This window comes from Rhyacophila brunnea, unplaced genomic scaffold (genome assembly GCF_057557595.1).
Source record: "Rhyacophila brunnea isolate RB1 unplaced genomic scaffold, BYU_Rbru_1.0 scaffold_2, whole genome shotgun sequence".
In the NCBI taxonomy this organism is placed as follows: domain Eukaryota; kingdom Metazoa; phylum Arthropoda; class Insecta; order Trichoptera; family Rhyacophilidae; genus Rhyacophila; species Rhyacophila brunnea.
In genome coordinates, this window is record NW_028232859.1 from 56,910,403 (window position 1) to 56,926,096 (window position 15,694).

Consider the following 15,694-nt stretch of genomic DNA (forward strand, 5'->3'; position numbering starts at 1 on the left):
GTATTCTTATTTGTCCCGTGGTTGTTTGTCCGGTATAAATCTTGCAATCGATTTTAACTAACTTCCCGACTAGCTAGACATTTTAAACTTATAGAATATATCAGAACACGATGCCAATCCATTTTTTAAATACTTTTAGCCATCAAGTAGAATTGAATTCATTTTTAGTTAATAATTCTGTTTTGTATTATTGGTTGCTAGGGGGTCCTAGCAACTAAATTAATAAATAATATATACGTGCGTTACCATGAAGATCAATATGAAATGACATTTCATTATTCAGTATTTCTATCAAGTACATTTTTTTTTGATCGTTTAAGCTAGTCAAGTCAAGTTTATATGATTCAATAGAAAATTTAAAAACGTTGTATATACAAAGTTCTTTTCATCTTGTAATAATGTTATTTTCTGACGAATATTGCTCAAATATCTTTTGATACTATACAACTCGATGTCTCTTAATTCTTGTGTGCTGGGCATTTTTCATGTTGAAGTCAGCATTAATTTTCAAGGATATAAATAAATTGTCCGTATGCGGCAGGATACAATGTTGGTCTTTAAAAAATAAATAAGTATTTTGTAATGAAATCGGAGTTTGCGCCGAATCCCTCGCGGGCTAATTTCTGCTTGGCGCCGCGCCGTTTCGCTAATCGGCATAATTAGGCAGTGCCCACTTTCGCCGCCCCGGGCGACATCAAAAAGAAACTCGCTAACCCCAATCTCCAAGAGAAAATTCAAATCTCCCGAAAATAATATCTCAAAATGAGAAAAGCGAAAATTCTGTAACTCCGAAAGTAAGTTTTATACGATTAATAAAATACACTTTTTCCTCTACGTCTTCTCCGAATCTCAAAATTAGCCCAGGCACATCAGTTCGCCCCCAATCTGGTGAAGCCTCTGTACAAGTGGCGAAGGGTAGAGATAAACTGTTAAGATCCACCATAAATAGTGCATACTAATTTTTATCAAGCATACTTATTTGTTTTTATTGAAATAAGACTACAATTATTTACAGATGTTTTTGGTTAGTTTTTAAAATTCAATTAAACCCTCCAAAACTAAACCACAATAGCTGATAATAGTCGAAAAATACTCTTCTATCTATAAAATATCTAAAATTATGCAATTCAATCATACATAACTTTGAATATTTTATAGAGAGAATAATATTTTTATCTGCAGGGCTTAATGAAATTTAAAAAATGTGTAATAATATTTATTCTTGATCCAAAGAAAACAAATAAGTATGAATGAAAAAGTGTGCACAATTTTGTCTTATCGCCCAAAATATACCAAAACTATTACGCTTTGGTTTAGGCAGGGCTTAATTGATTTTTAAAAACGAATCAATACCATCTGTAAATCGTAGTCTCAGTTCAATAAAAACAAATACTTATAACTAACAAAGCTTACTGTGCACTTTTCATGGCGGTTTTAACAGCCTACCTCCGCCCTTTGCTACTGCTCTGTACGCTTTTGCCTTTTCAGGGTTTCTAGGGCAATATTATTGAGAATCGCGTCTACTGAGGCATCAGCATCAGTGGTAAAAGTCGTGGGTTCGAATCTCGCATTTTTAAAAAATGCATGCAGTTTTTTCAGTGTATTTAGAACCAGAGAATAGACTTAATATTCTTATCAATTATGGCCTTTTACTAATAAAAAAACAGTAAAGATAAATTGTATTACAAAATACATACGTATAATATAAAAATGTTATAAAAAGATATACCATCATAATTCGTGAGGTGTTCGAATTTAGAACTAAGCTCATCACCATGTCATGTATGGCACTGTATGTAACGCACGTATAATATCATTACACCTATATTACTGATTGTCTATACTTTTTGTGATTACTCTGTGTTACAGTCCCGCCCATGCTGTGGATTCCGCATCAGCTAGTCGGCGCGCCTCTAGCCTACAACGTCACCCTGGAATGCTTCACGGAAGCCCACCCAACGTCCCTCAACTACTGGACCCGGGAAGACGGCCACATGATCCACGAGACGAGGAAGTACCACATGGAGAACATCATCAACTCACCGTCGTACAAGACGCACATGAAGCTGACTATCGCCAACATTCTGCACTCCGACTACGGCACGTATAAATGCGTCGCCAAGAATCCCAGGGGTGAATCAGATGGCACTATCAGGCTATACAGTAAGTTCTTCATTTATTAATAACTTAATAACTATAATACAAAAAACTCTAAACAGACGTTGACGCAACACGATGATGGCTACTGGGTTGATATAATCAATGGCATTATTAACATTTATATTAGTAATGAAATGAGGAGTACATTCTGCTGATGGCTACTGACAAGGTATTCTCCGCTGCAATATTTTGGAGAGACGTTCGGACATGCTAATAAACAAATCATATGTATTTTTTGATTTTATATTAATATAACATACCCCCTACATTCCTATAGTTTAAGTAGTTTATTATAAGTCATACTTAGAGTTAAGTTGGGACAACTTATTAAGGGGTTGCACGGTGATACCATCATTTAAGATGCTATCGATTTATCGTAATATAGAATAAGGGTGGTAATTAAAAGTAGAATAGCATTTTCGATGACAGGCTTAGTAAGTATGTTAATTACCAACAATCAAGTTCTACAGATACTCCATATGTTTAATGATGGCATTATTGTAGGTATGCAATTTTAGAATTTTTATTTGAATTCTTTCACAGTGTTTTTACACAATTGTCAAGAACGCAATATTTTATACTATTTGATACATTGAATTTATATATCAAATAGCTGATACTATGGTTAGCACAATTAAAAATATAAAATAATCATAATTGATATACAGCATTTATTGATGAATGAAATTAACAATGGTGTTCTTACATTAAAAAATATACTACCTACTGTTTTGTCTTTCGGTACGTATTTTATTTTATTGTTATTCATTTTACTTGGGTAATCGAAATACTAAATTAAATATTCTCTATGTATAAAAATCGAGGCTGTGGTCTAATATCCAGTATCAATACTGACAATGATCTATCACACTTTTCCATTGCAATTCTTCGAGTTGAATAAGCGTATTATATTTGGCTGATAACATTCAGGCATTTCAAGAATAATTTTTGTCTCTCACCATCACAAAGAAATGCTCAATGTCAATTAATACTCATTGCCTAAAAAATATTCTCCTACTTTTCAAAGAGTTACTGCGCGACGGTTACGGAAAACAAAGCGTTAGTTAAAAGTACGACAATTTACATGTCTTTATCTCTCTGTTATGGCGGATCGTGAGTTATGCAATTTGTGTCAAATGATTCTAGATTATGTGAACTTCTTTACAGTTAATTTTAAAACGACTTACCGAATTAAGATTAAAAATGTTTAATGCTTCCTCAACAAAATATCAATGAAATATTAATGCACTGTAGTTGTTTATCACTTTCCGTCGGGATCACCATTTATGGTTGTTTGGTATTTTAATTTGGTATAATTTCCATCTTAGTTTATTTTTATATGGATACAATATGTAGGTATATTTGATTAATAAACACAAAACTGCTGTAATGGCTGTTAATTGTTTCATATACCTATATTTTAATATTATTACATACTAGCATGGCTTTATTATTTTGATAGTTTTCTATCTATTGCCTACAAATACAGTATACGAGGAACCATTATTTTGATTGAGAGATTATTTGTGAACTAGTTGATTGAAAGGTTTGATATCGACTAATCATTACATCTAATATGATCAGTTCAAGTGACGATTACTTACTTAATTATCTTCTGAGGTCTTTAGTTATTTTTTATTATGTTACTATAGTATATACGTTTTACATTTTCACGACTTAATTTCTATTGGACTATAGTTCGAACGACCAAATTCCATTCCACATGGATATACCTTATATTGCACATCACAGATTGCAAAAAATGCGATGACACGCCTTACCACTATATTGAAGGATCGGGGAATTTTGATTGCCACAAAAATGATACTTGTGCAAACATTAGTGTTCTCAATATTTCTATACGGAGTCGAGTCGTGGACCCTGAAGGCAAGAGAGCGGAAGACAATTGATGCCTTTGAGATGTGGTATTGGCGCCGAATGCTTTGCATTTCTTGGACGGAGCACAGGACGAACCAGTCAATCATCCAGAGACTGAAGATAAAGGAACAGCTCTCGACGATATGTCTGAGAAGAATTCTGCAGTTTTTTGGACATATTGTCAGGCGCAGACCGGACAACCTGGAGAGACTGGTAGTTTTGGGTAGCGTCCAGGGAAGGCAAAGCAGAGGAAGGGCGTCTGCGCGATGGAGCGACCAAGTGAAAGAGCTGACTGGGGGCACCATCCATTCTGCCCTGAGAGAAGCGGAAGATCGAGAAGGATGGAAAGTCTTGGTCGCTCAAAGGATGGCGAAATTTAAATGTGGTCACGATCCTCAGCCATGAGTGCATGACCAAGAAGAAGAAGATACCTTATATACATAAAAGTTGTATGTCATCTCTAAGTCTAAGATTTTTTAAATAGATTTAAAAAAATATTCAAGGAAGTGGACCCGTAGTTTGTTTTTAATTTTTTTACTCTGTCAAATTTAATGTCCGCGTGGCGAGAACATTTTTTTTACTCTAAACACAATTAATTATAATACATAAGCATTAAGAAGTTAAGTTTTATAAATTGCTTCAGACTATTAAAAACATTTTCGCATTTTAAATAAAGCCTCAGATTTTTTTCCGAAACAACCGCTGTTTAGAGGGAAATTTCATTTTTACCTTTTGCTTCCAGCCGACCATAATAATATTCCGAGGGACAAAACACAATAGGGTAACGGTTAAATTTTTCAAAGATAAATTGCCGAAGATCAACTGGGATATCATCGGAGAAGAAAAATAAGAAGCAGAGGCACGGAAGTGGAAGACAAAGTATCGTATTTAAGGAGGGGCATTTTTATTTTTTAACTTAGTGGTCCCCTTCAATTTATCATTCATAAAAAGAACAATGATAATAATGTGTGCCACGCACCCCAACCGAGCAAAATGTTGACATTATATTGAAGATAAAATGAGAGGCGATGGTGGCCCTTCCAGGGCATATAAATTTACTCAATAACCGGATAGTCAAATACTTCGATGGTCAATTTTAATTCAACAGACTTGTTTAATGCACTTTAAACTAATATTAAATACTTGTATATTGCAGTGGAGAAGGGTGGAAGTAGGCTGTTAAGATCCACCACATGTAGTGCATACTAAACTTTGTCAGTCGAACATATTTGTTTCCATTAAAATAAGACTACAATTATTTACAGATGGTGTTGGTTAGTTTTTAAAATTCAATTAAACGCTGCGAAAACCAAACCATAATATATAATAGTAAAAAAATACTAGTCTATCTATAAAATATCTAACATTATGCAATTTAATCATACATAGCTATAAACATTTTAGAGATAGAATAATATTTTTTTTATCTAATATAGTTTGGTTTAGGCAGTATTAATGATTTAAAAAAAATGAACCAACAATATGTGTAATATTATGTATTCTTAATTCAACGAAAACAAATAAGTATGAATGAAAAAGTGTGCACAATTTTGTCATATCGCCCAAAGTATACCAAAACCATTTTGGTTTGGTTATGGCAGGGTTTAATTGATTTTTAAAAACTTACCAACACCATCTGTTAATTATTAATTGTAGTCTTAGTTCAATAAAAACGAATACGTATGACTAACAAAGTTCAATGTGCACTATTTATGGACGATTCGAACAGTCTGCCTCCACCCTTCACTGCTGGTATATTGTGTATATTATATCGATCCGACCCTCAGTTGGACAGGTCAGTTATTGCGACTTGGTATCTACGAAGGAAAATTTATCAGGTTTTAAAAAGCTTGTGGCATTTTACTAAGACCGGCCCAATCTTTTCTCATGACGAATTGGCCATAACATATTATAATTATTATCAGAATAGCAATCACGCACACTCTAGTTTGCGCCAACCAAGGTCTTGGGAAGTTACGCTTAGGAAACTCTCAGCACGACATTGAAGGGTGTATAATGTATATACCTGCATAATAGATGTGCATTCACGGTGGGATGTATGTTTTCTATATATTGACTGCTTCAAGCCAAAAGGGCATAAGAAATATTTTGGTGATTTTGAGGTAAATAATATGAGGTTAGGTTTATAAAAAAATATCTACCGACTGGCATAAAGGCTTTCTTCATAGATGACTGCAAACAGAGTTACGATTTTTCAATTTGGGCGTATGTGATAACTCTAAAGAAAGCCAATAAGAATTAACGTACTTACTACTAACGTAACGTTGCAAAATTAAAATGACTATAATAAACAAAATAAATAAAACATACCAGAAATACAAACAAAAACATGAATAAAATGGGAAAAAAAACGATTCGGTGTTTTCTTTATGAACTTTGTATTTTTTCTTAGACAGCCAAAAGGAATTAAGTGATTTAAAAATTTTAATTGCAAATAAATAAATAAATTAACACTACATAATAAGAAAGAAAAAGAAAGAAAACTCCAATACTAAGTAAGAAGTTGTTCTCATTAAAATGATTTTTTTTAACTCTTTTTGCTCTCCTGAACAGTAGTGATTCGTCACTAACGCCCTTTTGACTGTCGATAATATATTTTGACATAAATGTACTGGGTAGTGGATTATTATAGTCTTAAGTTCAATGTATTATATTATATACATTGTACTTAAAACTATAATAATCCACTACCTAGTACTTTTCTTGGTCGTGCACTCATGGCTGAGGATCGTGACCACATTTAAATTTCGCCATCCTTTGAGCGACCAAGACTTTCCATCCTTCTCGGTCTTCCGCTTCTCTCAGGGCAGAATGGATGGTGCCCCCAGTCAGCTCTTTCACTTGGTCGCTCCATCGCGCAGACGCTCTTCCTCTGCTTCGCCTTCCCTGGAGGCTACCTAAAACTACCAGTTTCTCCAAGTTGTCTTGTCCGCGCCTGACAATATGTCCAAAAAACTGCAGAATTCTTCTCAGACATATCGTCGAGAGCCGTTCCTTTATCTTCAGTCTCTGGATGATTGACTGGTTCGTCCTGTGCTCCGTCCAAGAAAAAAGAGTTCCATCACACCTTACCTAGTACATGTATGTCAAAATTTAAAAGAAATTTTTAAACCAATATGAACTGAATGAGCCTAATTTTTCAGATAACCAGTAAATTGATGATGGTGATGACGTCTCGACACCACTGCAGAAATGCATACGCAAAAAAATGCATAAACCTCTAACTTTTATCGCTCTTCCATTACATAAAAGCGATCAAATTTTCTGATAACGCCCATAAGATTGCACGTCAATAAAACAGTTTTTCCATAAAATCTATTCTCGACCCGGAAAATGCGTCATATCCAATCCGCAGTTACCGGTCATATACATCTTTGGGAACGTAAAAATATCGCTCAGGTTCAAAACAGTTTTCAAAAATATTCTACGTTGTTAAAGGTAGAAACTATACCAAATATTATGTTATATATATATATATATAGGAAAGTTCTACTTTTGATAACAGACGACTCAATTGTACCCACGAAACCAAACTTTTGTTTTATTGCATTATATTCGGCCAGTCGTTACCGCACTACAGTGTCCGTTTGTGCTATACACCACATTTTCAAAAAATATTTTGGAAACGCTAAAGTATTTAAACTTATATTTAATTAATTTTAATACTATCGACTGAAGGTACTTAATTACAACGTTTTTATAAGGTCGTATTCTTATTTGTCCGGTGGTTGTTTGTCCGGTACAAATCTTGGAATCGATTTTTAACTAACTTTCCGACTAGCTAGACATTTGAAACTTTTAGAATATATCAGAACACGATGCCAATACCTAATAAATGTAAAATAGTAAGTATTGCCAATTGTTTCTCACGAAAATATGCTAGATAATGTAGGAAAACCAACTAATGGTATATTTATGAAAATTTAAAAAATCTAGAAACTACCTATTGTTTCAATAAATACGTCATAATTATCATCATTGTTTTTAGGAGAACAACTAATAAAAATGAATGCAGGTACGAAATTTAAATATTGTATGTAACATTTTACAACGTTTTTATTAGGTCGTATTCTTATTTGGTTGTTTATCCGGTACAAATCTTGCAATCTATTTTTAACTAACTTCCCGACTAGCTAGACATTTGAAACTTTTAGAATATATCAGAACACGATGTATGTTTTTAATACTTTTAGCCATCTTTAAATAGAATTAAATTCATTTTCAGTTAAATCTGTTTTGTATGAAAAGTTATTTCGGAAGAAATCCGTAATCCAATCCACTATTATTGGTTGCTAGGGTTTGGGGTCCTAGCAACTAAATTATTAATATATACGTGCGTTACTATGGAAATTAATATGAGTGTCAAAATGATATTTCAGTATTATTTCTATCAAATACATTTTTTTTGATCGTTTAAGCTAGTCAAGTCAAGTTTATATGATTCAACAGAAAATGTAAAAACGTTGTATATAAAAAATTCTTTTTATCTTATAATTATTTTAAATATGTTCTAATGGATTTAAGTTTTGTACTATTCCATTTCCAAATTCCATTCCTAAATAAGTATGTAAGAATATATTTTTTAACTAATATAACTGTTTTAAAACTGATATTATCAATTTATTGAAATTCGCATGGAGATCATGACAAAATCGATTGAAAAACAGAAACAAATATATTATTTCTTAGTGGTTTCTATCTACATATTGGTAATTTATTAATTATAAGCAAAATAGAATAAAGAGAGCTATGAGGTTACATATTATAATATTATTATTATAAAGTACTATATTTTAGTGTAAGTATTATATTATTATTTTATCAACACAATGCACCTAGCCGAAAAATACGAAGATTACAATTTGAGACGATATTTCTATAATTTACATTTTAAAGTCTTGTAATTAATCAAACTTAGTATTTGTCAAAAACATTAAAAAGAAAAAAATATTTTTAAGTCAAACTTATGCATAATTAAAAATACTATATAAAATGTTAATTCGTTAAAGAATCTCATCCAATTATTATATATTATTTTATGGTTATGTTTATCATTAAACCTGAGTTACTAAGTTTTTACTTATGCAGCAAAAACATTTTTTGAATAATTTAGTTTAAAAGTTTAGTTAGTTTTAAAATTATTAAAAAAAAAATACCGATCTCCTTAAAATGTGTTTAAGAAATCCTTTTAATTTATATCGAATCTAATTTCTGTACCGTCACAATACTGAAGCTCGATTCGATAATATTATAAATAAAGAGGATTTCAAGTAATACTGTTTTACAAGCTTAACATTATTTAGCTTTTATTTGATACATCTCTGACGGTATAACTTAAATCACATATGTCATAGGCGGACAGATAGTTAAAAATAAGAATATCACTTATCTCGCACGATGACCGCGTGGCTTAAGCGTCGGTCTATAGCATCGTGGGTCTCAGGTTCGAATCCTGAGTCTGAAAAGTATACATATTGTTTTTCAATTTGTGTATGAGTCAGAGTATGGACCTAGCAGGTTGAGCAATTGGCTGACATCTATTTCTCGTAAAAACAAAATCACCTGTTAATACAAACCTCCACTCCGTGGAGGCCCATCATCATCAGCCTGAATCTATCCACTGCTGGATGAAGGCCTTTTCGAGCTTCTTCCACTTCTCTCGGTCTTGTGCGTTGCGCTGCCGCGTACTTCCGCAGAACTTTATCATTTAATCGATCCAGTGGCCTCTAGGTCTACCTTGCGGACGTTTTGTACTTCTTGGATACCACTGGATTACTAGATTTGTCCAACGATTGTCTCTTCTTCGAGCTAAGTGGCCAGCCCATCTCCATTTAAGGCTTTTAATAAACTCTATTACATCGCAAACCCATGTCTGCTTCCTTATCCACTCATTCCTCTTCTTGTCCTTTCGCGTTATGCCCAGCCTCCATACCATGTTGTGCTACTCTAAGTTTCTGGATCTCTCTTTTACTTAGGGTCCATGTTTCACACGCATATGTAATCAAGGGAAGCACACACCGGTTGAACACTTTGCGTTTTAGGCACAGTGGAAGGTCACTTTTGAAGACATTATTCAGGCGGCCAAAAGCACTCTAGCCTAGCTTTACTCTGGGAATAATTTCGTCAAATATACATCCATCTATAGACACTTGTTGTCCCAGATAGATGTAGCTTACAGCTTAGTGTGCCATTGACGAGGATCCCTTTTTGAGGCCCATATTATCCTAATTTAAATAGGATAGGACATGGTCGAAAGAATAAATAAGATATAGCAAATGTATTGTTATGGTTTTATTTCATCGAAAAATGGCACTAATAACACAATGGATAATGCTTCACCAAAAAGTGTACCCAAAACATAATTTCATCATAGTATGATTATTCGGATTATTATAATTGTATTTATAATATTATAAATCTGATTTTTTTATTATTAAAGCGTCTTCACCTCCTACGACGACCCCCGGTCCGGCGACCGCACCTCCGCCAACGACCTACTCCGCCCCTGACGACCTCGACAACTCCATCTACGGCGGCAAGAACCGGGACGTCCCTTCCACAGATAAGGGTAAGTCGCCACACCAACACATTGATTGAAGGCATGTGTACACATGCTATTTGCAATATATATTATAATATTTATTTATTTTATATTAACCGCCTACTACATTTGCGTATTTTTTTGGATATATCTCGTGACGTAACTAGCGTCAAGTATCCTTCAAATGTATCTTGCGATCGTAACAAACAACATCTTATTAAAACTATGATAGGTCACGTGCCACTAGCCATGGCCATGTATGGTATCCACATATGATGTTGACGCGCGTGTTTGAACATGCACCGTTTAAAAAAAAAAAAAAAATCGGTTAGGTACATGTTCAAACACGCGCGTTAACATAATTTTACTCCCTACTTTAATTATAGTTTGTCAATGTATGGCTACGGCCGTATGTTGTAGCTTAACCACTGGGGAATGCCAAAAGAAATGGCGTATTTCAAAAAAACACTACCTAATTCTTAGGTCAATAATTAATATAAAGCAATCATTATTCATAGGATGTTTATCACACTTGAATAGTCAAAAACATAGCTTATAATGAGTATCTTTAGAATTATCTTTAAATGTGTTAATCTTGCCGATTTTTTGAATAATAAAATGCCTAATTCTTGTCAAATTTGGGATCACAGAGATTATTAATATAATTTTTTATCGTGAATATTTTACTAAAATTATCTCGTCATAAATTATACTAATGGTTGTATAAATGCGATTAAAAATTAATAAATGTAAAAAATTGTAACACCACTGCACATTCATGTACCGAAATATGACTTTATTCTAAAACATTAGAGCGAGAGGTTTAAAAGAATACTATTTTATGTAACAAAAATACTTTTTGCAGTCATCAAATATTTAAAATAAATATAAAGGATAATAAGGCTTTAAAATTATATAAATAGATTATCTACAACGTTTAAGGAGTGTCCAGGATCATGGTTTGAAAATACAATAAAAACTCAATTTTGACCTTCGACGAGCATGTTCCCCCTTAAATGAAAGAAAATAAACATCATTACGCTATTATATCTCGATTAAAAAACTTAACTTTAAATACAACAAATCGTCTAAATTATTATTATTAAAAATACTAGCCCGGAATTATGAAGAATATTATTACAATATCCTGCTTATTCATTTTGACAAAAATATACAATCCAAAGCGTGATGTTTCGATTTCTTATGAGGTCACAATATATTAGTATGATCTTCACAAAACCTGAGTGTTAGTGATTTTTTTACTTATATTACTTCACTACTGTTTCACTACACTGCGTTACCATTAAAAAAAACGATTTTTTTTCGGTTAGGTACATGTTCAAACACGCGCGTTAACATGATCTTACTCCCTACTTCATTTATCGTTTGTCAATTTATGGCTACAGCCGTATGTTGTAGCTTAACCACTGGGAAATGCCAATAGAAATTACGTATTTCAAAAAAATACTACCTTATACTTAGGTCAATAATTATTATAAAACAATCATTATTCATAAGATGTTTATCACGTCATTTGAATGGCCAAAGACATAGCTTAAAATCAGTATCTTTAGTATTATTTTCAAATGTGTTAATCATGCCCATTTTTTGAATAATAAAATGCCTAATTCTTCTCAAATTTGGGATCACATAAATTATAAAATATAAATGTTTTTTATTGTAAATATTTCACTATATAATATTAACATTAATTTTACTAATGGTTTTGTAAATGCGTTTAAAAATTAATAAATCTAAAAAAATTTAACACCACTGCACATGGATGTACTGAAATATGACTATATTCTAAAACATTAGATCGAGAGGCTTAAAAGAATACTTTTTTATTTAATAAAAATACTTTATGCAGTCATCAAATGTTTAAAATAAATATAAAGGAAAATAAAGCTTCAAAATTATATATAAATAAATTATCTACAACGTTTATGGAATGTTCAGGCTAATGCTTTGAAAATACCATAAAATCTCCATTTTGACCTTCGTTGGGCATGTGGGACGTTCGTTAAAGCATTGACGACTTCATCAATACCTACCAGTAAATTTCGTTCCTTCGAAATATTTCTTTTGGTATGAAGATATGTAAATATAAGTTACTAGCTGAATCATATTCCAATCTAAATTCATGTATTTTAGCGATTTCAATTACCACTCTATGAACTGTTACATTGTCAAAGTTGTTTTTCTAAACTCCTGCCTCTATACCTAATTTACTTTTCATATCAAACTACCCTTTGATTTAGATTTCTCTCGGCGATACAAAGGGTCATAAAACCACCAATTTATTAAAATGACGTCATTCTGTTTCCTGGTTGTCCCGATGGCATCCTTAATAGTGTGTGTGTAGGAAATCTCTCTGGCAATTCCGTTTCCCACTGACTGCCGGCTAAAGATATGCAGAGACCGAATAAATATTTGTTTAATCAACAGAAACCTTAATTGGAATCAGGGATGAACGCCCCGCGTACCCCCGCACCTCATTATCATTCACTCAAACAAACGTTTTCTCTGTCGACATTGTGAACTGCATTCATTCTTCATTTCGTTCATAGTAAAATCTTAAGACATAATAATTGAAAGCTTATCGTTGTTGGTGATTATTCTTGACTATTTTAAAAAATCTAAAATTCACATAATTTTATTTTATTTTACAATACGCAAATAAAAATTAGATAGATATACAGGTAAAACTAGAATGATTAATTTTTAATTTAATTAATCCACGTAATATGTAGACAACGGTTAAATTTAAGTGCACGCACCTGTACTCAGAAATGTGTTGATGTATTTAATCAAGTAATAATTATATTCATTATATCAATGTCCGATCCTAAGAAGAATAGATGGGACTATACAGAGTAGATGTTTTGTATTAATAGATTTTTGCTTTTGCGAGAAATGGATGTTAACCAATTGCTCAATCTATCAGGTTCATACACTGACTCCAAACACAGATTGAAAAACAATATGTGTATTTGCAGACCCAAGATTCCAACTTGGGACCCACGAAACTATAAACCGACATGGGAGAATAATAATTTGTAGTTCATTGCGTCAGGCACCGGACTATCCTTTGACTATCGATTTTCGGTGAGGTCACAATATTATATTATTTAAGTATGTGATTTTACAAAAACTTAGATATTTCTGTGATTGATTCTTTTCTACTACTACACCGTTGTCATTAGGTCACATGGCCTGTTACAGTGTTAAGAAGAATATATTATAAGAATAAAGTATCATTTGAAAAGGAGACCTCGTTTACAGAATATTAAAAATAAAACTGTAGAATTTACAATCGTATGTATATTACTTTACTTTGAAGTTGATTTACACCAAGTTTATCACCGATACACTTAGTAGGTAGCTCAAAATTAATTAATAATATTAATGTACATATTATGTACATAGGTATCTAAAAACTATTTTGTAATTAAGCGCTTTTACACTGATTACATACTCTCATATTCCAGGTTGCTTGATCTACCTATAAATTCATAACACTGTCCAGTCGTTGAAAGTTCTTTCACTGAGGGTAGTTATGTACTTAGAATGTGAATAAGAGAACAAATGGTCTGTCCAGAGTTTCTACTATTTTCCAGCAGTTCTTTTCGAACGCCGATAGATCGCGAATTTACACAAAAGTGATGAAAATAAATGGTTCCGCCATCTCGTGAAAGATACATAGTTGATCCAGTCTCCGAACTAGTCTTATGTATGGTATAGCGTAGAGACTTTAAGAATATGTATACAAATACTATAATACAATACTTTTTTGATTTAAATTGTTTACCAAATCAGTCGAAGTGATTCTAATTATGCACAAAATTCTTTTATTTGGCGCTCTTGTTTACGTTGATCCTTTCAATAATTCACCTGTTTCGTTTAAACGTGCTATCTCCAAAATTTTGAATAATGGACATTAATCGAATTATAAATGTTATGTTTTTTTTCTTTTCTTATTATTCTCTTTTTATGATCTTTCTTAGATCACCCATATTATGTATAAACCTTAATAATTCTCAATACACAATATAATATAGATATAATAAATTATAATTTAATACAAATTATATACAGTTGAAGTGTTGGTAAAAAAACCCGGTATCTTATCAATAATAATACACTAGATTAGCTTATATAAGCCATCAAAACCTAATAATTTCAGTTTCAATTTCAATTTCAATTTATTGTGGACATTACAAATTATAAGTTTAAGACGTTTACAACATGACATGAAACATTATTATAAAGAAGAAACAAAAAAAAGTATTAAAAGCGATAAAAATGAAAAAATAAAAAGAAAACATAATATAACTATACAAAAGCAGTGACAATACTCACAATACAATTATACATCTATAGAAGTTCAAACAAGTACACCGAGTTTATTAAGGAGGACCTATTTTAAGAATTTATAAAATAGCGTCCACCTAAACTCACCCTCTCGCAAGTGGAATATATCAACACCCGAAGCAATTTGGTTGAACATAGTTATCGCCCTCCCAATTGGCATTACCAGTGGCAAGTTGGTTCTGCACCTTGGGAGAATAAACAACTGATGCTCTCTATTTCTAAGATAGTTATCAGGGACATACGGGTCAATACTGCCCAGAACGGCAAAGTTCTCATTTATACCTCGTATAAGTCGGTGTAAAGGAGTCTCAAAAATTTCTTCTGAACCCTCTCAACCATAAGGCTATACTGTAACTGATGCGGTGCCCAAATAATAAACACACTCTCAAGCTAAGCAAAAAACAACTCAAATGGAATAGTAAAAAACTCAAATCAATTAGAATTCAAATTCAAATTCCATCAAGTACCTTCGGTCGATAGTATTAATAGTATAAATTAAAATTGATAGAGACTGGGATTGGATGTCATTTTTTTTCAAGATCCGCAATTTACATGTCCATATTATCAGTATAATACACCATAAAGCATAAATAGAGATAAAATATCGTATTTGCATCGAATAAAACATGGCAACAAAATTACGGGGAACAACGTTTGGAAATACTATCAAAAAGATGGTGAGAATGTAGTGACATTGTAAAAAGGTCGATCTATCCGTGT

General features: G+C 32.4%; 1 protein-coding gene across 1 annotated transcript in view; it reads left to right on the top strand.

Moving 5' to 3' along the window:
• Nucleotides 1-15,694, top strand: part of LOC147072566 (neurotrimin-like) — a 427,935-nt gene that overhangs the window by 394,479 nt on the left and 17,762 nt on the right. The window contains exons 6-7 of the mRNA XM_085946968.1: nucleotides 1,870-2,163; nucleotides 10,499-10,627. Of these exons, the coding sequence (XP_085803094.1) occupies nucleotides 1,870-2,163; nucleotides 10,499-10,627 (423 nt within the window). The remainder of the gene's footprint in view (nucleotides 1-1,869; nucleotides 2,164-10,498; nucleotides 10,628-15,694) is intronic.